This window comes from Cyanistes caeruleus, chromosome 7, assembly GCF_971803275.1.
Source record: "Cyanistes caeruleus chromosome 7, bCyaCae1.hap1.1, whole genome shotgun sequence".
NCBI lineage: Eukaryota > Metazoa > Chordata > Aves > Passeriformes > Paridae > Cyanistes > Cyanistes caeruleus.
The window spans coordinates 31,444,220-31,468,116 of NC_141707.1; the positions used below are offsets into that span (position 1 = coordinate 31,444,220).

At 42.2% G+C, this 23,897-nt stretch overlaps 1 protein-coding gene across 31 annotated transcripts in view; it reads left to right on the plus strand.

The window, feature by feature from the left end:
* The window catches only part of KALRN (kalirin RhoGEF kinase), a 501,085-nt gene that overhangs the window by 16,686 nt on the left and 460,502 nt on the right, over positions 1 to 23,897 (plus strand). For 21 of the 31 annotated variants that reach the window (XR_015289279.1, XR_015289280.1, XM_086897864.1 and 18 more), the window contains exon 1: positions 15,174 to 15,473. The exons of 1 other annotated variant lie outside the window; for it this stretch is intronic. Coding sequence is in view for 28 of the 30 variants with exons in the window: in XM_086897864.1 (XP_086753990.1) it covers positions 15,401 to 15,473 (73 nt within the window). In the remaining 2 variants the exon portion in view is untranslated. Of the gene's footprint in view, positions 1 to 15,162; positions 15,474 to 23,897 lie in introns of those variants that run through there. 9 more of the 31 variants (XM_086897867.1, XM_086897875.1, XM_086897868.1 and 6 more) reach the window with 1 other exon arrangement.

The following is a 23,897-nucleotide window of genomic DNA, read 5'->3' on the forward strand; positions in this document are numbered from 1 at the left end:
TGTGCTGCTATTTTGGGTAGGTAGTCTTCACAAGGTATTTGTCCATGAAGATTCAAAAGAAAAAAAAGTCCTTTTGAACTTGAAAAGAAGTTTTTAGCACTGGAAAAAGCTGTCCTAAGAGTGGTCAGCGATGTGATAATGTCAGATTCAGAAATGCTTAGAAGTGGTATTGACTTTGTGTTCTCTATTAGCTCTGAAATCATAGACTAATGACGCACATTCACATATTTGAAACTAAGGCAGATTTATAGGGCTTCAAGCAGAAAGAGCCATATGCTTCCCTGAGCAGGGAGCTCAGAGTGAGCAAGACATTTGGAAGACACTACCCAAAGTGCTTGACACTGCCTTCTGGCACAAAAGAAAAAAATCTCTTATGTTTAAATACAGTCATGATTTTGGATCCTTGTGGGCTGTAGAGCACAAAGAGCTGATCTGTTGCTCAGTGAAATCAGCGGTGATTTTACTATTGATTTTAATCAGTGATAAATCAAGAAGAAGTACTTTGTCCAAGCTGAAGAGTGGCGATTGTGTTAAAACTAATCAGTTGAGGAACCTTATCCTACAGAATTCAGATCAGCATAAAATGGAAGTTGTCTCATTCCTTCCTGTAAAGTATTTTAGAGAAAGAATAGAAGGGAAATATTTAGATGGGAAGTTTGGAGGTGTATGAATCTTTTCTGTCCTGTGGTCTTGGAAGTCTTTATCAAAGATGCTGCTGCCTCTGCAAATGCCAACCAAGTCCAGGGGTGATGTTCTGGTATTTGCCTGCTGTCAGCTCCTCCTTGGCTAGACTCCCTTTGCTGCTGATTGCTTTGAGCCATAGGGGAGACTGGGAAAGAGAGAAGGCAATTTCATATTGCCTCCCAGCAGGAATCTTGCACTAAAAATCTAGTGGCTGTACTCTCATTCTCCATTACTGTAATATTGCAGAAGAGACAGAAGAAGCTTTTTTTCTGAAATTACGAATCTCTGGTTGCAAAGGAATAAAGCCTCTGAAAGAGCAATTTGGTGCTAAGGCAACTCCTCTCTGTCCTCTGCTCAATAGCAATCTTTTTTTAGATGGTTTGGATAAAATTATGTTTGGCCTCTTTGGCCTTTGACAGAGAATCAGAGTTTATTTGAACACTTTTTGGGTGAGCCCAGCACCTTGGCACTGAGTCTGTTCAGATGCTGAGCTGAGAAAAGAGGCAGTTCTGGTAACGGAAGGCTCTGTGTGACTCAAAAATCTGCTTTCCCATGCATGTACAATTCAGCCCTGTAAATCTCCTCATGAATCACCTTCTTGTTTATTTTCCACTCTCCCTGATTAATTTGCTGATTTCCTCAGTGCTGATGTTCATAATGGGAGGCTGTTCAGAAGGTCAAAATACCTCTCACTGGGCACTTATTATTTCTTTTTTTTTTTTTGCCACTAGGAAGCAAGAGTGTGATCAGCAGCAGAAAGGTTTCCTCATGTGTTTATTTTTTAAGTTAAAACCTACAGATGGTTTCTTATATGGTGAAAAAAGAAAAAGCATCATATTTCTTTGGATATTCTTTCCACTGCATTCCTAGGAAATATAATAATTTGGTTAAGTCATTCTTTAAACATGTTTTTTGTTGGTTTTTTTTGTTTATTTTTTTATTAGTTGAAGTGTTTTTAATGACTTGGATTGTATTGTGTCACCTGTAATAAGAAATCATGAATATTTACAGTAGAGGGAGCAATAGCCCCATTACTGCACTATTTCCCTTTGGCTATAGGTTGTCTTATGGCTTTATATAGCAGATATAAAGAAAAACAACAATTACTGAGATGTAATGATGTGTTCTTGTCTGTAGTAAAGTTTCCCTTGTGATTCATATTAACTATTGAACTAATACTTTCCTTTTAAAAAGTAGAAAATTATGCTTATGGAATTCTCTCACCATAAGCTGGATGAGAAGAACAGCAATACTGTTTCAACCTGAAAGAGATTTCCTTTTTCAATTGCTACCTTAAAATTATGCTCTTATCAGACAATTTAAAATTCGAATCAGCATATGTAGCACTTTATTTTTTTAATTTTTTTTTTACTTGCTGAATGGTTGAAAACCTTTGTGAGTGTTTTGTGCTACCTGTGGTTAACAAGACCCTTCTGGTGTTGCTATGGAAATTGTGAGGTTACAGTATGCACACTCTGGATCCTCTCCATGCTCAAATGGGAGCAGAAGAAGTGTTGGTGGTTCAGTGTCTCCTTGTTCAACCACACTTCCCCAAAGCAGGAAGCAGTCAGAGAAATTAGAAAATTATTTGGGTAAAGTCATCTTATTGCAGAATGTGTCTTTAAGACTGCTATTCAATGCAATGAGCAGTACAGGCTATTTCCAGTATCAGCCTTCCAAGATTGGACTTTTAACTGTAGGTCAAATAAAAATCAATGTCATTACTGGGCAGCCCATTTTCACTAATCCTTTGGGTGGTCATTTGAGAAAGATTTCTGTATTGTACAATGTATTTCCTTCAACTGAAGAGGCCCTTGAAAAGGAGGAGGAGGATGCTTTTGGCACTGATGTGTCAACTTAAGCTTTTGTGTGAGGCTGCAGTGGCTGCACATCAGTGTAGGGTTTGAGTTGATGCCTCTCCAAATGCACAGGTCTGGATGATGTAGCTGAGAACTGAAATGTGCCTAAATGCTGGTCTGGATTCCAGCTTCTGTCCCATCTTTACTTCAGCACAATTACAGGAAGGATATTTCTCCTGTGTGGTTGGGATTTTTTAACAGATTGGCTCCTGCAGCATGTGGTGCTTTATGAAGGGCAGAGATGTGACTCATTGTGAGAAGTGGTTCAGGCTGGAGGACTAATCTTTGGTGAGAATGGAAGGGTACGGAATTTGAGCTGAAAGAAAAAGAAAGAAAGACAGTTTGATTATTCTGTCATAAAATGAAAGGAAAAAAAAAGAAAATAAATCAGGAATATTCCTGATATTGGGAAGTTTTGAAGTTTGGAAGACTGGTTTTCTTAAAATGTAATACTTTTGTTAAAACTTCCTAGTGAGTTCTGGTGTTCAGTCTACAAACTCTTCCAAACAAGGGACTGTCTTCAAATACAGTCTAGATAGTATGAGGCAAGATAAGATCTGCTTTTGGCATGTTCTCTAGACATTGTAGTAAGATGAGACATTATAGGGAAAAAAAAGTAGGAATAGAGCTTTCTTCTTGTGGTCACTGACAATGAGTAAATATAGATCTCAAGAGTGTTGTCTTTATGAAACCATTCCTCTTACCAGAAATGTACTTTATAGTCTCTTTGGAAGGTGATCAGAGGAAGTGGGGGACAAAAAAGCTTGTGGCTCAGATGATCCTCTTGCCATTCAAGATGAACTGTCAAAACATTGTCATTTATTGTCAGTGACTCATTAAAACGCTGAATCACTAATGCATAAATGGCTCTTGTTCATAACATGATTTAAATGGAATGCCTGTGATTTAGTTCAGTTTAATTTGGACATCATTCCATCTTTGCAGAATTGTGCTAGTGTCACTTCCATTTTCATCTTAAAGGTTGCTCATCAACAATTCACAGCATCACCCTTTCATTTCACTTTGGCAGCTTAGTGTTTCCTCCATTTGTGCACAATGAGAATTTAATTCTGATATGGACTCAGAATGGTTTGGGTATTGTGACAGAACCATGGAAACATTGTTTTGTCTTCATAACGGTGTTATAATTACATCACAATGTCTCGAAGCAATTAGTATTACAATAATATGTTACAAAGTGTATGTGATGTGTGCATAGCAGTCTGTGCTGTAGATTTTGTTTGGTTTGTCTGAAGTTTGTTTTGGAGGCCTCCAGAGAGTGGTAGTTTGTTATAAATGTTTACACAATAATTAGCATTTGGGTGCATTTCAGAAAAGAACCCCTGATCTTCCTACCTTGTCATAAGTAATTGCTTTTTTCTGTGTTAACTCAGAAAGAATTGATGTATTAAAGCTATTTTTAACCACAAGGTTGACAATTTATGAACCAATTAACTCTCCACTATTCAGTAGCCCTCCTTGAGCATGTCAGAACACTGTAAACCCTAAAGAATGAGGGTTCCTTGCCATTCTTGTGAGGCAAGTAGTATAACTATACCCATTTTACAGAAGTAAAAAAGAAAGGCACAGAAATGTGGATTGCTTGAGGTTGTTTTGCAGACCCATAGCAGAATTGTTACAAGATCCAGAGGTTCCTGTGTATTGAGAATGTGTATGCATGTGCATACACACACACACACACACACACACACTCAATCACTCACTCACTCACTCGTGAGTGCAAATCACCAGAGCCATCAAGTCCTTTTACTTACTGCTGACAACTCTGTCACACAGTTATTGAGTTTTACTGATCAACTTCCAACTCCCTTTTTTTATTCAGATACTTTGTCTTTCATTATGATTGTAGAGCAAAAGATGGGAAAATGAGATTTCTAAAACCATGGGTAGGAAATTGCTAGTTGCAAGGAAATGGAAAGCATTGCCTTAAAGAATCAGAAGCTACAAATAAGAGTGAAACTCTGCTGTAGTTCTCTGTTTGAAATCTTGAAATAAAGCTAATGACAATTTTGCTTTATCTGAGAGTATTCCCAAAATGAATAAGAAAGTGACAGCCCTGGAACTTGAGCTGTCTTTTCTCTGACTTCTATGACAGTTGTACTGGACTCTAAAGAAGTGGGTGTCTGCTTGTGGGGTGAACTAAAAGCAACATCTGTTGGGTAGGCTCAGAAGGAGGTTTCTGTGACCTTTTCATGGATTGGTTTCTTCAAGACTGACAAAGTTTTGCAGAGAGAGATTCCTGTTAGGTTGAAAGTTCAGAGCAGATTCTGAGTCAGTAGTTCCTCTGCCTGATGTTAATGTCTATAAATGTCCACCTACACTGTTATGGACAAAACCATAGCACAACAGGGAGGAAGCTCCATGCCTTGGCAAAGTACAGCAGATGTTGTCATTTCTTAAGGGATTTTTGAAATTATTTTCATGGTCTTTGGCACTAAACATCTACAGAACTGTAGTGGGAATGCAGTGCCTAAGTCTGCCGGGCTCTTGGCATAATCCCAGCATGATGATGCTTTCCTTCTCTCCTCTCTTCCTTTTCACTAATCTCCCTCTCCCCACTTGGGTTTTCAGGAGATGGAAGAGCTCTTAGAAGGAAGGCAAATGTGTCAGCAAGCAGTAGCAGGTTTGTGGTGCTCTTCCTGGGCACAAGGAGGGCACAAGCCATTGCTGGTGCAGTGGAGGTGTTCAGCTCCCTTGCACTGGAGGGACTGAAAGCTTTATACTCAGTTTTAAGTGCCTGCTGTTTTGTTAGCATACCATGAACCACAGAAAGTGTTATTGGACCTGGAACAACAAAGTATTGTGTCCCTGGTGAGCATGGGAAGCCCATTGAGCTTTTGTTTTCTTTGGGGATGTATGTTGGGGTATTTTTCTTTGTCTAATGCTTTTGTGGTTGTGTTTTTTGCACCACGGAATGTATCACAGCCAAATTCAATTCAGTCTTAAGAATAATCACTTTGTAGTTTGGACAGTATACCTTTAAATGCACACCGTAATGATCTAGAAGATTAATTGAATAATGAGGTGGTGAAACCAAGCAAGAAAGTATGGAGGACTGGGAGAACATCCCGAAGGATTTAATAAATTGGATGATTGGGCAATATGATGGCAAATGAAATTCACAGAAGATAAACACACAATAATGCATTGGGAGAAATTGAAGCTGCTTCTGTGCACTGATGTATTCTGAATTAACTGCAACTTCTCAAGTGTAAGAACTTGGTGTTATTGAGGGTAGTGCAAGGTCCAAGAACTGATGCAGAAGGAGTACTGAGGGACATCCTGGGCCACATTAATACAAGGTGGAATAATAATTATCTGAACAACCCACTTTACTTTAAGCATGTAGAATACAAACATGTTGATTTTTAATTGAAGTAAGAAATTGCTACCAATTAAACTTCTTAAGATTTGTTCTGGTTACACAATCTATGATGAGTTGTGCTGATAGTAGTGTTTGAACTCGAGATTTTCAGCAATAAAAATATCTTATACTAGTTAAACTGAAAGGCATTTGGATGAAACATTGTCTTTTTGATGCTTGGATTTTAATTTCACCAGACCAGGGACATTACTCCAGTCCCACAGTTAGTCACTAGTAGACATAGGGTGCTCATGTACATTACTGACTAAAACTAAATGCTGCTGTTGGGCCAGTGTTGCAGGTATAAGGTATAGAAAAACTATTTAGTCTAATAAATTAGACAAGATGATAGTTATTGGTAAATAAAGTAGTAGAAAACATTAATCTTCATTGCCAAAATTAGCTTTGTTTCCCCATATTTTAGAAAAATACATATATTAAAAAAAGAAGTGTGTGAAACTTCCTTGACTGTGGGAGAATCAGTACAAGTATGTGTGTGTACCCACACATATATGAAAAGAACAGGAGGGATGGCCTTGGCAAAAGATTAAAATAAAAGAATTGAAATGCCATTACATATAAACAAATACGAATTAATGGATTCCAAATTATGTTTGACTGTGTGAATGGTAATAATGACTGTAGTGTTTATTTCTGTTGCCTAGGAAAGCCGCATATGTTTGCAATATTGACATTTGAATCTTAAATTCAAGTTGTGCAGTTCGATTTTGTAACTGATGAAGAGATGTATCTTTGAAATAAAAGCTTCTCCTGGCAGAGCTTACAATCAGTTATGCTTTCACACCTGCAGAACATCAGACTTGGAGCAGGGGTGGCTGGATTTTGGGGGTCGCTTCAGTGAGCAAAGGGGACCAATGTGGCTGTTGTTCAGAGTGTGCCAGCTGGGAGGAGAAGACAAGCTGCGAGGGGAATGTGTGTTCTTGGGCACTAAAGTGTCCTGCTAAGGCTCTCTTCCATCCCAAATGGGAACATGGAAATCACCTCTATGCATAAGATCCACTAAAGCTTCTCGTAGGACTAAAATTCACCCCAAAGTTGTGTGTTGTTCAGGTGTAGATCTAAAAGCATTTCATTGAACTGTAATGAATTCAGTCTTTTCCTCAAGGCAGAAATATACTACAGCCCTGTTGCAGATAGGTTAATTATTATTTAGAAGGGTAATTATTTTCTGGAACGTCATAGTTCATAGCATAAAGAAACCTTGTATTTGAATCTAAGAATCCTTACTCTAATATTTGTTTCTAATATATATTTGTTGTTGGATCTTTGTAGCCAGATGGCCTGTGGCCTATAGCTCAGACTCCTGGCGGCTCTGGAGCACGAGCTGTCTAGTGCTGGCTATGCAATAAGGCATGCTAGCATAGCATAGCATGGAATTGGTCCCTTCCAGATGTTCACCAGAGCACAGGGAAGAGCTGACATGACACAGTCTAGGAAAAGAAGATGGTTGGTTCTTGTGTACAATTTCTAGATTCATTATATCAGTCAGTGATACAGAGTGCTTCTTTTTAGCAGATATCAGTGTTCCTAAACAGATCCAGATGACAACAGAGGGTTTACCCTTTGAAGGAAGGCAGTACTTCAGCTCCAGCAGCTGTGAGGCATTATGTTTTCAAAGATATTCAGAATCATGTGTGGTCCTAAAGAATTTATAGCACAGCTTTCCTGGAGGTCAATTTTGATACCAGCCTCTATCAGATTGACAGATGGGGCTGTAGAAATACCTACCTTGAAGGCAGCTCTTCTGCAGAAAGTGTGTCAGTCTTACCTGCTGTTATATAAATGACCTCCCTCTCAGAGCAACTGTCACAGTGGTTTGGAACATATTGTTTTGAAAATAGTATCTGCAGATACTGTCTTGCCCCTTCTGCAGAACAGTATCGTCTGTGACTTCCCATCTGGTCCCTAATTTTTTCTCCTTCTAAGCTGTCAGCACACCAGATCCTCACACTTCTGTATGAATCTTGGCCCCATCAGCACTGGAACTAAAAATACAGATATCAAAGTGGCAATATGTATTGAGAACTCAAATTATAGAGGTTCTTTCTTGAATGTTCTGCCACTGAAGCATCTCTTCTAGGGTAGAAAACATTAACACTTGCAATTGTTGGAATGGGCACAAACCTCATCAGGAATCTTCAGTACACCATATGTGCATTATCATCCCTGACTCTCTAGGTCTCCTTGGGAGCTATAGGAATCCATCCTTGACCTTTTAATGCATGAGAAATGTAAGATACACTGAGCTGGATGTGGTGGCAGTAGAGACCTACTTTTCAAGTTCAGAGATAAGCTGGGGTTTGAACTGAGTGAGATCCAAAGTTCTACTGCAAGTAGGTAAGTACCAGGTCTGGAGTCACTGTGGAGAGGGGTGGAAGGCTGGTCCTCAACTCAGGGGTTCTAGGAAGCACAAGGATGTGGCTGCGTGGGCACATCTTCCTCCTTGTCTAGTTACAAGTTTCTGGTTGCATCTCCTCTATTCCCAGTAAGCCAACACCTCCCCTCCATCACACCTGCCTGTAGCAAGCAATAAATACTAGGAGGAAGCTGGAGCTAATCTCCATCCTTGTGAATCTCTGTTTCTAGGCAGCAGGGAAAGGAGACTCACTATTAGCAGAAAAGAGAAAGCCAAAAAGACAATAAATGAAGGAGAACATCTGGAACCTTTCCAGCCATAGCTGTAAAACTGGCTGAAAATATACCTGGGGAAAGTGACAGAAGGGGAAGTGTGCTCTGCAAGGCTCTTAAAGCCCTCAGGAGAGAAGTGGTGGCTTGAAAGCAGGAAGACACTGAGTAACTGAACCCTACTCCTGGTGTCAGGAGGAGTGATGACTGCCCCTGAGATGTAGCTGCAAGAACTGCTGTGTGTGCCTGGAGGAGTGTGGGGGAAAAACTCAGTGACTGAATGTCTTCACTGCATCAGATTTGGTCTTTCAGTAATTTACTTATTGGTGCCTTCAAAAATACTAAGGTTTTTTAAACCCTCCCTACCCTGCCCTCCCCCCCACAAAAAAAATCCCAAAGCCCAACAAAGCAACAAACCAAATCTAAACTGCCTCAAAAATTACCACTGAAGGGTATCTTCTGACAGTTCCTCAGGTAAGGATTTGTAGATAAGACTTGTTACATGAACAATACTGGAATGTTTGCTTAATAACAAAATAAAATTTATTTTATTAACTTTATTAATTAGGGTAATTAATGGAAGAAACATTCCCCTTAGTGGGTAGAGTCTGGTATGAACATCACAATGTACATTTTCAGTGTTACATCTATTGCAAAGCACTAAGCTGGATAAACAGCTGCCAGTTACAGGGGCTGCTGGCAGGATTTTCAAGGACTGTACTTTGTAGTAGGGGATTTTGAAAGGTTGTCACCTGATTCAGTAGGAATGTATGACTCATTTGATGTGTTAGCTGATTAATTTTAAGTTTACTAGGACTTTTGAGGAGAATCCAAAGATTAAACATGATGGCACATTTACAGATCCAAACTTTACTTTTCTAACTCTAAACTTACTTTTGTGTAAAAAAACTCAAAACAAAGCAGGCTCACATTGTTTTGGTTTTTGCATGCACCACTACTAGTTTTATCAAAGCAAGAAACTTCTTTCTCACACTAATTTATACTGGTGAAATGGAAAACAGGTTAGTATTTATGTCCAACGATGTGTGAAATTAGTATCCTACAAGTGCACTGAAATGAATGCTTGTGGTAATAAAGTAGTAGTCACTGTTTAATTTTAATGCATGCTTCACTTTAAAATTGGTTTTTTGAATAGCTACTATGTACATTTACATTCTTCCCAAAAAACACTTCAATATTTAATACTTCCTTTTTCTGGTCTGGTTCTGTAACTCTTTCTGCACTGGTCAGAACTTGCCTGGGAGACTGCTTGGAATTTAGGAGCTACTGGTAAATAAGTGCTGCTCGGTATCTAAGAATCTGGCAGAACTTCAGAATCAGGATTAAAAGTTTGCAGGAAACTCAGAATAAAATGTTCCAGCTTAACAGTGCTTAAGACTGATGTTCTTTATGTACATAAAAGTACAGTGTAGACTTGGCCAACACAAACTTATTTTCAAGCCTTATGTAGCAAATGGAGCCTGGCTGAGGAATATCACTTTAGTGTTTAGATTTATTTATTTCATTAGTTAACAGAATCTGTGATCCACTAGCACTTATTAGCAACTCATTTAACAAATTAATCTAAATTGTTACCAAGGAGAAAAGAATTTTCAGTCACTGTTGGCTCTGCCAGATTCATATCTGTAAACTTAGCTAAGGCTTGTGTCTTCTTCTTGGATGCATCAGCTGTTCTGCCTGTTGCTAATTCAGTCTCATCTTCTGCGGCCAGAGTGGCAAACGCAGTTCTGGAACTTACAGAGGAGACACATTTGTCTGACTGATGATGCGATTAAACCTTTGCATTGCTATAGTGATAAAAATATTCTATATTTTGTAAATTGTTCTGCTAATTGCTATTGCTTTCCTCTGGGTGGGGTGGTGTTTCTGTAGAGAAATGATTATTGCTCAGCTTTCTGTCCAAGTTTGGGGAAATTGAAATTTATGTTGGCTCTGAAAGCAGGAGACTAGATGGCAACTAAGCAGACATTCCCACTTCAGCTGTGATCCAGAGGGGAAATATAAAGAGGTGGGATGATACTGGGACAGGGACTTTGGCATGGTATTAGAGCTCACTCTATGCCTCAGGTGTTCCACATCTGAGCAAACAGTAGAGCTAAGCCACACATGTGAGTGTGAATTTGGGTGCTGCAGAGCCAACCTTGATGTGTACACGCTGTCTGTTGAGCCAGAAATAATCTCTGGCATATATATGGGCATTTGAGTCTAAGCATATGAAACATGTCTTCTGCCTCCTCCATCCTGCCCTGGAGGCTTCTCTGAACACCCTGTTTCTGGGGACTTGCAGATTTTCCCTTGCAGGATTCCTGATAGTCTAGAATACAGATGGAAATTTCCACCCCACTGTGCCTGATCCCATATAAGAGCATAGTAATTTCAAGTCTAATACCTAGACATAGGCCTAAACAGGTGTGAGAATTTCTTCTCACATACCCAGAATGTAGCTACAAATAACTTATTAACAAGACAGCCTTAGGTGCTTTTAAGACTTGCATTTTTCTGCTCTGCTATTCAGGTTTTCTCTCAATCCCACCTCCTAAAAACACTCTCTATTTAGACATTGCCGTGTCACTGAATGCGAGGGACTTTCTGCACAAGCAACTGGCTCTGCAGCACCTTGCAGACTGCAGCTCATCTGCTGAGTCTGGCAGATGGGTTTTTCTCCCTGTCCCATTTGAATGACAACTCTTGGCCCATGTACTGTGTTTTGAAGCACTGGACTCTTGAACCTTTGTGCAGGACACACCTTTGCAGGTGCCTTCTCAGAGTTCTGTTCTGATTCCAGCAGTGCAGCTGTCCTGGAGCCATCAAATACATTTTTCTTGTCTTGGATCTGCTTGGAAAGATGAATTTTACTGATTTCTTGTTCACATTCCTCTTCCTCCTCCCATCCTGTAGCATGCAAACTCATGAGATTTAGCTAAAAAATGTTTCATCTCAGGTACCACCTATTGCCATTTTTCCATTGGAAAACTTGACTGTAGCAGAGGCCTTAAATCAAAAGCCTGTGTGACAGTTTCTGATCTTTGAGCAGCTTTAAGGGCTGTCAAAAAGAAAAACATTCATACCTAGTTAAATGAAGTTGTTTGGTATGGATTGAGGTATTTGTCAAGTAGAGCCGTGCAAAAGATTAAAGCAGTATCTGTCAGTGAAACTACTGTATTTTGGCTTATGTAATTCTACAGGGTTTTTTTTTTTCCCATGTTTTGCTTTTCAAGGAAAGTGTAGGTGCCTTCAGCATTATATCTAAAAAGGGAATTATACATTGCAGATAGTATTTCATTCTATATTTAACAGCTCTTCTTTGAACAACAAAAACTATAAACTCATTGCTGGGACTTGCACTGAAGTCATGGTGGTTCCTAGTTGTTAATGATATTTTACAGTGACAGGCCTGTTCTGCTTGCAGTGTCAAGAAAAACAGTAGCTCATTCAGTGTCTGGGTTTCCACTAAAGTTTACTGATATTAGACTGTAGTACTGCCCACACTGCATTGCCATGGTATGTGTATATGAGAGGTATGTGCAAAATGTGACAGCAGGACTGCTGCTTCAATGATAAAGCCATGAAAACAGTGAATACATTGGGCAGGGCTTCCTTGGCTGGTGGAGCTGCCAGCAGAGAAGGGCAAACTTGCTGTGTCTTACATAGCAGAGATGAGCAAGAAAAAGGCACAGCTAAGTCTTGATAGACTTTAACAAAAAAAAAATATCTCCAAATACTTTTATTATTTAAAAAGTGAAAATTCCTATTTGTTTTTAATTATGAGAGATTTGAGACCATTCATGATCCAATGAAGGTTTTCTGTGAAGAAGAAAAAATTAATTTCTTTTCAGAATATACTGGTATTTTATATGGTTAAATATGAGTATTTTCACTGGTTTAATCATTAACCAGGAATCTGTGTAGGTATTGGGATGGCAGGTAAGCTAAATGGACTGCTCTCCCTCCCCTCAGCATTTACTAACACCTTCAACTGAAGGTTATACAGACAAATGTGCTTTCTGTAGCCTATATAATTCCTACAACTGATGCTGTAAGACACATCTGCAGGGTTGCTAAGGAAAGTGAAATATTAATTTCTCTGTCATTGACAAAATTAATTCCCTTTGGATGATGCTAAACCTTCCTTGGAGGTAACTCCTGTCTAGCTTCTAAGGATGCTCCAGAATGCTTTAATTTTAACACCAACAAGGTTATACCAAGTCCTGAGTGGATTTGAAGGTTCACAAGGAAACCACATTCTTCCCAGCTGCCAAGTTCGCACTCCTGAATGAACCTGAATGTAAGAGTTCAGGGGAGCAAATCTGCTTTGGGCTAGTGAATATTCAGAAACGAGATCTTGATATGCAATCCAAAATGGTGAAGCTTGTTTGAGCCTGGAAGAGGGAAGGCTTTTCTGCACTGTGCCATTATGTGGAAGGGGTAAATGACCACTGAAGAAAGTCTGGTGCTTGAAAGACTGATTTTAGTCAGCTGCTTGTACTGTGGTAATGCCATACTACTGGCATGCCTGATATGGAGGTGCTTCTGGTGTTCTGCTAGTCCTAAGGAGAGAAGTCAGAGGGTGCACTAGGGTGTGTAATGAGTTTTGGCAGCCTAGACGTAGACTTTGTGTTGCTACTTCCTGCAGACAGTTGTGAAATGATCTTTTTTTAATCCATAAAAAGATAAATGGCTTCAATTAAAACCAGCTGGAGGTAGGCATGGGAAATGGCGCTACATGAGATACAGGAGGAAGGGAATGAGGAAACGAAATGCTAGGTGGATCTCTGTACCATGTTTGCTCTTATTTCTGATTCCCCAGACATGACATATTCTGTTTCAATTGGAGTAGTAAACAGTAAGGTCAGAGGAGATGTGACTGGGATCTCTGTGCTCATCCTGACTGGTCAATACCATTTTGACAGTTAAATTTCTGCAGGGAAATTTTCAATCTTTAAATCAAGTGCAATATACACCCAAATCCAACCTTCCCTCATGTTCTATTGAGAAGAGATCAGGTGGAGGAAACCCATGCTTCTCTGGCATCTAAAATAATCTGGGCTGAAACAGAAAATGTTCTGCCAACCTCAGTTGCTAAACTACCTACAGATTGAGAACTGATCCAAACAGTGTCACTTACAGCCAGTTGGCTCTGACACTTCTGCTAGACAATTTTTTTTCCTTAAGATGCACTAGACTGATACCTCTTTTGAAGTGCTCCAGTCCATCCCTCCATGCTGACCAGGTTTTCAGAGGGGTTTTGTCCTCAAGTCCCTTAAACATCAGGGATTTTCAATGGCAAATGAATGATGACTAGGCATTACCCCTAAAGGATAAAGACAGTGAGGCCACGGGGGTGTTCTGGCTAAAAGACTTCTGTTCTTGAGTGATGGATGGGATTTTGTAGCACGATGGGTTATCCAAGGATAATACAGCCAGAGGGGTCATCACATCAACAGTTGCTTTTTCTTTCTAATGGTAGAGGAAGCACTGTGAGGTGTGAGAGTAACATTCCTGTTTTACAGTGGTGGTTAGGTGAAAAAGCAGCATTTCTCCTTAAGCTCATTTTAGAGCTGTTATGCGATCACAGAAGAATGAGGAGCTGGGGAAACTTCAAATAGGTGAACAGGAAAAGAAAGTGCCCAAATGGCAAACATCTGTCTTCGTCTATCTCTGCCTGTCTGTGCTTGAAATCTTTGATAGCTGGGCTCAGACAAGAACATTTAACTCAGCGACTAACAAACAAGTATTCCTCACAACACTCCCTTTGGGACAACGATTATTGTCCCAAATCACAAATACTGCAGTTACAGTAGAGAAATCAAAGTCATTCAGTGAGCAGAATCAATGTCTGAGCTGGGACCAGGATCTTAGCTCTCCAAACTTCTTTTTGGCTCTCTAGTCACTGAAAACTGTAAAGACTAAAATATGAAGGCAAACCTGCAACAACATGCAGTTTCGCTGATCGTTTCCAAAGCAATCGTGCCCAACAGCTCCTGAACATAAAACAATCCCCTAACTCCTCTACCCAACCCCAAAACAAAGAATAATTTCTTGTATCCGTTTAACCACATCAGCGTTCACTTTCGCCCCCCGACTACCTGCCCAGCTAACAACCGAGCGCCGCGCCATGCCCCCGCGGCTGTTCATCAGAGGGGAGACATGGCAGCGGTGCAGCCCGGGGATGCACAGCGATACGGCTGCGGAGCCCACAGGGGTAGGGAATAAAACAAAAATTCCCCCCCGGTCCCCGCGGGGCGGCGGTGCCCGCACCTGTGCCCGGGGCGGCCGGACCCGCGCCCCGCCCGGAGCGGCCGCGCCCCGCAGAGGGGCTGCCCCGGCGGCGGGGGGCGCCGCAGCCTCCCCGGCCGGCGCCCGGCCTGGCTCAGGAAGTGCCGGCAGGGAAGCGGCGGGGGCGGCCGCCGGGGGCCGGGCCGGGCTGTCAGCACGGCGAGGGGCAGCGGCGGCGGCGGGGGGAGCGGAGCGGAGCGGAGCAGGTCGGAACAATAGCGGGTGGAGGGGAGGGGGCCGGCGGCGGCGGGGCTCGGCACCGGCACCCCGCCCCGGCACCGGCACCCCGCCCCGGCCGCACCGCCCAGCGCAGCCCGGGGGCAGCGCAGCCCAGCCCCGGGGCAGCCGCCCCGCAGGCACCGCGGAAGGGATGATCCGAGCGGCGCTCGGTTGGGCTCGCAGCTGAACGCGCCTCCATCCCTCCCTCCTCTTCTCCCTCCCTCTTTTTCTCTCTCTCTCTCGGCTCTCCTCCTCCCTAACTCACTGGATATTACCAGCCGCCGGGCTCGCCGCCGCCTCTCCCCCAGCCATGAATCCCGCCGAAGGGGCGGCGGAGGAAGGCGCTGTCCCTGACTCCGAGGTGGATGCTTTCTTCCGAACAGGTAGGGGAGCCGCGGGGAAGGGGCCAGGGCAGCGCCGGGCCCTGCCTCCGCCGCGGGATGCGGGGCTGGCGGCTGCGGCGCGGGCACCGCCAGCAGCGGAACCGCGGGGAGGGGAGAAGAGGGGATGGAGGGGAGAAGAGGGGATGGAGGGGGTCCCCGCCTGCCGCCTCGCTTTGTCCGCCGCAGCCCCTCGGTGCGCCCGTGCCCCCGTCACTCCTCCCGCCCCCGGGAGGATGCTACCGCGGGGCTGCGCTTCCACCGCTTCGGGAGAGGACCGGCCGGGCCCCCGCCCCAAGCAGGCACAAAAGCCCCGCGGGGATGCTCGGGGAGAGCCGCCGCGTTGTCACCCCCGCGGGAAGCAGCGCCGGCTGGGCCCCGCCGGGCCCCCGCCCCGGGCGGCGACGGCCACGGCCAGCCGGGTACCGGCTGGTATTTGGAAGCGGAGCTGGCTGCCTGCCCCGCTCCAGCCGGGCGAAGCGCCTGGCGCTACCCCTGCCGCCCTCGCACGGGCAGCGAGTGAGTGCAGAGGCGCCCTGGGCAGCGCTCGCCCGCAGCCCCGCTGCCGGCCGGGGATGCTGACCTCGCGGAGACGGGCTCGCTAAGTACCTCTGGGCGGGGTGAGAGCCCTGTGTTTCACTCTCCCGATTCAGAGGATGCTGAAGTGCAGCCAAAGTGTAGCCGGACTACGGCAGAGCTTAGGGAGCCTTTGCTAATGAAGCAGTGGTTAATTACATTTTGTGGGCAATGGGTACGTGCTGGGGTCCCCACTGCATCGCCCATTTGTGAGGTGGTGTTCGTGTGGGAGCCCCCAGCTCTGAAGCATGGCTTTGCACAGGATGAGCATCTCAACTGAAGCAACTTGTGGTCTGCATGACACACCTCCCCTCAGTTCTCCCTTGCTCCCTCCCCCATCAAAATCTTAAGGAAGTTTTATAATCTTCTTGGTAGATTTTTAATTAAAAATTGTAAAGGATTAAGTACTTGTTTCATAAGGGGATTGACCCTTTTGGGCTAGGACCGACACTTACTGCCACAGCTGTTTGTCAAGACTGCTTTTCAGCTGTTTTCCTTCTTCTACCTGCTCATTAGCTACATACAATGCTTTGAGCTCCAGATACAAAAAAGTGATTATGTAATCACCAAAACTTTAAAGAAGTAAAATCCCGGAGGCCTGCAGCAGCTCCCTGCTATGGTAGACTGCACCCCATTTATGTGAAAACCCTTTGATCTAGGGGATAAGTATAATAAGGTCTGGCTGTGTGTATCTTATGATCCACAAGTCATTAAGCCATAGGGTATTTGCCTGTTGATAACCTACCTGGTTACAAGGTAATTTCCTAAGTCTCAACAAATGACAGATTTGTTAGAAAAAAAGAAAAGAAAAACAAGCCACTAATTTTCGTTTTAAAAAGAATGTGTTAATTAAGGTTCCCCCCTACCTTTTCACTCCCCTCCTTCATCCAAAGCTGAATCATTTCTCTGTGACACTGCCTTCTCAACGTAAGCACGTTAGCAGAATTGAATTTGGAGAGAGTCAAATCTGTCTAGCTTATATAAAAAAAGTATTCCTAAATGAGGGAAAAGTACAGGGAACTGTATGGCTAGACAATTCTCCAAAGCTGCCTCCTTCACCTTAAATTTCACCTGTAGGGCCATGAATACACTTGTAACCTGCATTATACATTTAGCCCTGAGATTTCAGAGAGTCTCCTAACACTTCTGCTTCTTGAGGAAACCAAATCATAGGAAACTGGGCTTGGGAGAGGTGCTTAGGTCCTATCCTGGCACTGAAGCATGTATGCATAGGCCATCCCTGATGGTTGTCTGTCTTCACCTTAAGCTTCATCAAAGAAGATGGCACAATTCTTGTTTCTATATCAGTACGTAGCATCTTGTGTCCAAAATGATGATGTAGAAAAATACACCCAGACTATTAATTCTGGCTGTCTGCTGGCAACATCCCTGAGAAATGGGGAAAGCACAAGCACAGGTATGACTTTTGTGAAATGACAGTGTTGGTTCTCTGCGGTGTTTGGGGCCCCTTCAGTTGTGGGTTTGTGCACTGTTGTAGTGCCTGTGTGAAGTTGGGTTCAATGGATGATGGAGAGAACAGCTGATGTGGGGCTTGGGAGAGCAGTCATGGCCAGGACACAACTGATTTCCACCTCTGAGGCTGACAATAGCGATCCTGTCTGAGTAAGGACTGTGAGATGGGGTCTGATTTGTAATAGCTACAGAGACCTGCATTGACTTAGCGTGCTTTTTCTCTTGATACTAGATTTTTTTCTTCTACACCTTGTCCTGACTTGTATTCTGGATTTTTAAAGCATAACCATTGTCTTACATGTTCGCATCAAATAAAAAATTAATGTATATGGTTTAAAGATTAGTTGCTCTGATAACGCAATCTTATATTAAACAGCCTGAACTCTTCCCAAATTCACAGTTACCACATGGAAAAGCATGAACTCATAATTTGTTAAAAAAACCAGAGTTGAAACAACTGAACCTCTCTGCGAGGCTTTTAGCAACCAGCTGGGCTTTGCACTGAGGCGGGAGGATCGATAGGCTGCTCCCTGGTACCGGCAGAGGAGGCTGATGCTGGGAGTGGCGCCGCTCACAGAGCAGCTCCCCCAGCAGCACCCAAACACTCCAGGTACCTGTCCCTTATCAGCAGGGACACCTGAGATAGCAGGTTTCTGAGCTGCACCTGGAAAGACAAACTGAAGAAATTAACGTGAAGTAATAAAGGAAGGTCTGTTCTGGTGCTTACACTGATGAGAACTAGGAATGACTTTTCTTAAAAGGGTGGATTTGACAGCTGTGTAGTTGGTGCTGGCAGTCAGTTAAAACCTTCCTGGAGTCAGGCAGGAAAAGGACTATTCTAATTTTCACCATCAGATATATGCAGTAAGAAATTCAGGAATTGTCTTTTAGAGAATCAATCACATGTAATTGGGATAAAATAAACAGGCAGAGGGACATGAAGGGCAGAAATTACTATTGCTGTCTCCAGCTCTGATTTCTAGGATAACACCATCTGCTGAATTGTAGCAGCAATTTCTGCATGATGTCTATTGCTTCTGTTTGAGTAAAAACCCAAATCTATGCCTAGATATGCCATACTAAGTTTCTTAAGACTGAGTTTTTTGACAGGTAAAATATGAGGACCAAAAGACCAAAATATGAGACCAAAATAGGAGAACCAAAAGGTTCTCTTTAACTCTTAATTGTCTTTATTAAATGTGTACCGAAACTTTTTTGTTGTGTGCAATGGAATCCAAATACTTACAGTTTCAAACATAAAGTAAGTCACTTTCAAAGTGTACAAATAAGAGATATCCCTTGAATACAGACACAGAGAGAAAGCTTTAGCTTCCTGCTTGAGCTGCAGTGATTTCTGCAGTATGTTCTGGATACAGGGGTGAAACACATAAGGAAATTCTTTACCAAAATTTAAATATTTATAGAGGTCAGTGACAGAATTTAGCAAACTACCAATAACTAGCAAAAGTAGTCATCAATATTACTTCTGCTTCTGTTTAACTTTCTAATTTATTTTTCTGGCACTTAATTATAACTCTGATTGTGTCTGATATGAAGAAGCTGACTTTGTCATCGATACTTCTTGTGAGTTGAAAATCGATGTTGTTCCATCTCCTTTGGATACAATGAACTATTCTGTTTGCTCTCTGCTTTTCAGCCACCCATACTTCTAGTGTTATTAATTTATGCATGAGTTACAGGCAGTTCTGCTATTAAATAACTTTAAAATGATTGGCATTGGCCAGGCTGTTTGAACAAAAGATGTGCTTGAAATGATGTCAGCAGAGAAGTGCTCCTCGAGGTTGATGGACTCAATTGTCTCCTCACAGAGCAGGTAAATTGATTCAATTGAGTTGTCACTGGGGTGAGGTGTTTGTTTGATGCCTGGCTTCCTTACCTTGAGACTTTATAATTCATAAGGCCTGGTGTGGTAATGTGTGCTGCTGTTAAAGGAGGCTCTGTTGCAGAAAAGACTGTCAGGTCTGTCCTACCATTTGAAAAGCTCTTGTGTTCTTTGAGGTGATGCTTCTAATCAAAATCTGTACTAGTCTCTGGAGGCTTTGACCTCTGACCCTGTCAGGAATATAAGTTTTGTTGTTTTCTTTCTTTATTGTGTAATGTAGGTGATTTTTATTTTTTCATGTGATTGATATGGGGGAGGAGTTGCTGTTTTATGATAGGTGGGAGCCCAGGTCCCCCTAAACATACCCAGTGCATGGGGGAGGCTGTGTGGCTCTGCCCTGTGGTTGTCTCATCTCCTCCACCTCAGGACTTTGTGGCAAATCTGCTAGTTCAGGAATTTTTATGTAGACACGGGAAAGGACATACAGGTGACTCAAGCGGTCTTGGTGGGAATAACTGTCCTCTTCCCTCTCCTGCCATGCAGATGCTGCTAAGAAATGGGGCAGAAACTGCTGGATTGTGGCATCTTGTGTCAAAAAAGAAGGATCTCTTTTTGTCTGCTGTTGGAAGGGAACAATTTAAATTAATGATTTATGTTCAGAGGAGCATTTCTTGCCCATACTGCTTCCTCCCTTCTCACACAGAAGTGTATACAGGGCAACAGGGATGATAGCTGATAGTTATTTACAATGTGTTTATTCTGGATGAGTTTGCATTGTGTTATAGGTCAGTAGGAAGATACTTATTCTATTTGATATTAATTCACTTAATGTTGAACATAATTACTTCCAGAGGAAGGGGCCTTTCACACACAGCTTCTGTTCAGAGCTCATCTGTACTGAAGTTCACAATCCTTGATTTCCAGGTCAAGGTGCCGTAGGGAACATAAGCTTAAAACACAGACATTAATGAAGTGCACAGGTGCTAATAAGGCTTGCTATGGTACCTGCAGAAATGATGGGGGTGAACCTGTTGCCTACATAGTGTTTTTGGGTTGAAATTCTGGAAGAAGAAAAGTGTAATCCTGAAGTCACCACAAAAGACGAACCCTCCTAGACCATTTTACATGTGGGCTTAGATGGCCATGTCAGTCTTGGAATGATAAGGGGCTTGGATACAAGTGAGCATCCAGCCTGGCCAGGCAAATACAACTATCACTCTTTCCTACCACCTGCCTCCCATACTGTATTTTATCAAGTATCAAAATAATAACCTGCTGGGGAAACAGGAGGTTTTAAAAATGGGAGTGGCTTTGACGGGTTTGGTGGGTTTTCTTTGCTGTAATTTTCCAGGCACACCCGCATGTTAGGAGCCTTTTAGGGAGTCCTCTGGCTGCACAGGTGCTCTGGGCCTCTTGAAGATTGGGAATGAAGTATTCTGTTGTTTCAGCTGCTGTGACCTTATGGTCTCTGGAAAGGCTGATTATGGATGTAGAGCAGCTTTATTGCTCCATGGTGACATGTACCATACAGCACCCAGTGGTATTTTAAGTACTTCATAGTTACATCAAAGAAAATACTTATGGAGTATTAGGCCTTATAAACCCATAGTGCTGTGCCTTTTACGGCTGGAACTTAAAGTCGTGAAACGACTTAGAGGTATTTGTGCTTTTGTTTGATTTGGACTGGTGTCCTGCTTTTAATATTTCTTTGGATAAACAACTCCCGTTTTACAGCCTTGCACGGCTCACGCACCCTGTGTTTAACTGAAGGGACTCTGCCACTTGGGGAATTTGCCTAGAGAATCTGGCAAGAATAACAGGGAATATTCCAATACACGTTTTGCAGAAGAGAGCTGGATATGAAAAGAGAAGTCAAATATGATTGTCTGAATGGAGAGCCTTAAAGTGTAAAGGACTGTAAAAAAAAAGAAGTCATAATATTTTGAATTATTTCTTTCCCACTCGCTTCTAGGACGGATTGTGTTACTGCTGTTCAGATCCAGAGAACTTCAGAGGAATTGCTTGGGAGTTTTCACAGATGTAACTGAAAACAGAACTTGGCCCAGGCACTGCAGTGGCAATCGTAAATCTAGGTTTAAGTCAGTCACCTGTGTGATATGTGGCCCGCAGTGTGTTGAAATGGGAGTTAGAGCATTTTGTGCTAGGAATGGAGTAACATTTCAGCAAAATATCTAAGTTTTCATGTCGTATTTCATATTTGGTTCAGAATGATCCTTGTATTTGAATCCAGGGCAAAGACTTTCCTCTGTTTGTAAGTCATTGTGAAAGTCATTAACCTTTGTGATTACACATTAATTTTATTGAAATGAAATAAATTAATTTCATTTATTTTATTTTGAACTATTCAATGAACATTCAAAGTGATACATTGAAACTTCGTATCTTCACTGCTGAAGTGTTAAATATAATTTAAAACATTTGTTGAAGTTTAAGTAATTTCTGTTACTTAATCAAGGGCTTAGAAGATAATTCTATTTCTACTTTTAAATATAAATATTCATTTTGTTTGCTCATTTTCATTAACGAGTGTCTGGAGTAAACTGTGGTTTATTTGGGTTCTTTGTCTCTTATCAATGTGTGGTTTTCTTACTAAAATCTAGGAGTGTTTTTTGTTTCTTTCAAATTGCACAAAATGAAAACATTCAGGTACATAGGTCTAATTTGTTGCACTTCCACTTCAAGGCAATAAATTGCCTTTAAAACTAAAAATTAAATTCCTTTTTTAGTAACCCTAATTATATGAACCAGCATTTCAGTTTCACTGATGGAACAAAACTACTGTAATTAGGCAGTCTGTAGTTTTTAGTGTAAAGTCACATCATGCTTTGCTGAGAATAATAAGAGGAAATGATCTTCAATTTAACATCTTGGTGACTGGCAGACCAGCTGCTCTGGTCATTTCTTTTAGTGAAGTGGCCTTGGGAAAAAGGATGAATGTATGTAGTTTGCGAGAGAAATTAAATTAACCTCGTTACATAATTAGTACCCATGTAGACATGGTAGAGGTTTCAGGTTTTTAAAATACTTTTTTTGGGTGGGGGGAGGGTAGTTTTGTTGTGTGGAATTAGCTGTGCTGAAGTGGTAGAAGACATGCCTTATCTTTACAATGATGATAATAATAATAATAAAAAGACATAAAGAGGAATGATTTGACTCCAAGATGCTGCTCTCTTCTGGGGATTGTGACGCTTTCTTTGCTAGGTGGCTGCTTGGTGAAGCAGCAAAGGCAGTGGGTCAGGCATGCTCCAGTGCAGCTGCCATAGAAAGGGCGGTAGTTGGCTCACCTTGGTTTGTTACCTGAAATCAAAAATTATCTCTATCTCTTTCTATATGTATATATCTCAAAAAGTGCTTTGTATATGTTCCCGGTAATATCGGTGCTGCTGGCATGGTTCCTGGCTCCTGGAGGGTACCCTGGTGCTCCCGCTGTTTCAGTGGCAACTGGCAGCCTACTTTGGGAGCAGCATCGTCAGCTGGAAACAATAGTGTCTGATTCTTGTTTGTCAGCAGGGACAATAGCCCCGCTGATGGGCTGCAGCGCAGGAGAGGGGGCTTCCTTTGTATGGCAGTACGGGCATGGCAGATGGCTAATTGGACATGATAAACCACGGGGGCAATGGGGGAGAAAAAGGAGATCTGCAGGGATTAGCGGTTTGTATCCCCCACACTACAGAAAGAATGTATTTTAGAGATGTCATCAACTTTAGTGCTTTGCCGTGAATATATCATTCAGTAATGAAGAAGGAGGACGTCCTAACTAAAGTCTTTCCCCAGCTGATGTGAAGTCTGCTTTATTAGATGGGAACAAATCCTGTTACTGTATGGGAAGGTAGGTGAACGCCTGGCCCCCAAATGCACTGGCATGGCACTTAGGAAAATTAGTAGTGCATATTTTTCATCGGTCTTGTAAGTCAGTGTCAGACTGTTGTGCCAAACAGCATCCAATCTGAACACAAAGAGCTTTGCCAGCTGTGTTTGTCAGGAGTGGAAAGTTGTGATCTACCATAACTTGACTTGATAAGAAGAAATGTTCCTCAATGCTAGAGCACTGAAAAGCTAAGCTGACTAGCGAATATGGAATTTATTTATTTAAATATATTTTCTTGGTTTTATTAGAATATACACTATAAAGCCAAAGTGTGAGACCCTTGCACAAACAAACTTTGGCTTATTTAATACAGTTTAGTGAAAAACAGAACTAGAGCCTCAAGGTTAGGTCTGTAAAAATGATCAGAGGACTTTGACACCTGGCCCATGAAAAAAGGCTGAGAGAGCTGGAGAAGGCTCAGAAAAGGATCAGTTGCAATAAGACCGAAAGCATAATTTTCAAAGTAAAAGAGAGTAGGTTCAGAGTACAGATAAGAAGGAATTTTTTATGACGAGGGTGATAAAACCCTTGAACCATTTGCCCAGAGAAGTTGTGGATGCTCCATTTCTGGAAGCCTAGATGGGACTCTGAGGAACTTGAGGCAGTGGAAGATGTCCGTACTTGTGGCAGGGGTGTTGGACTAGAT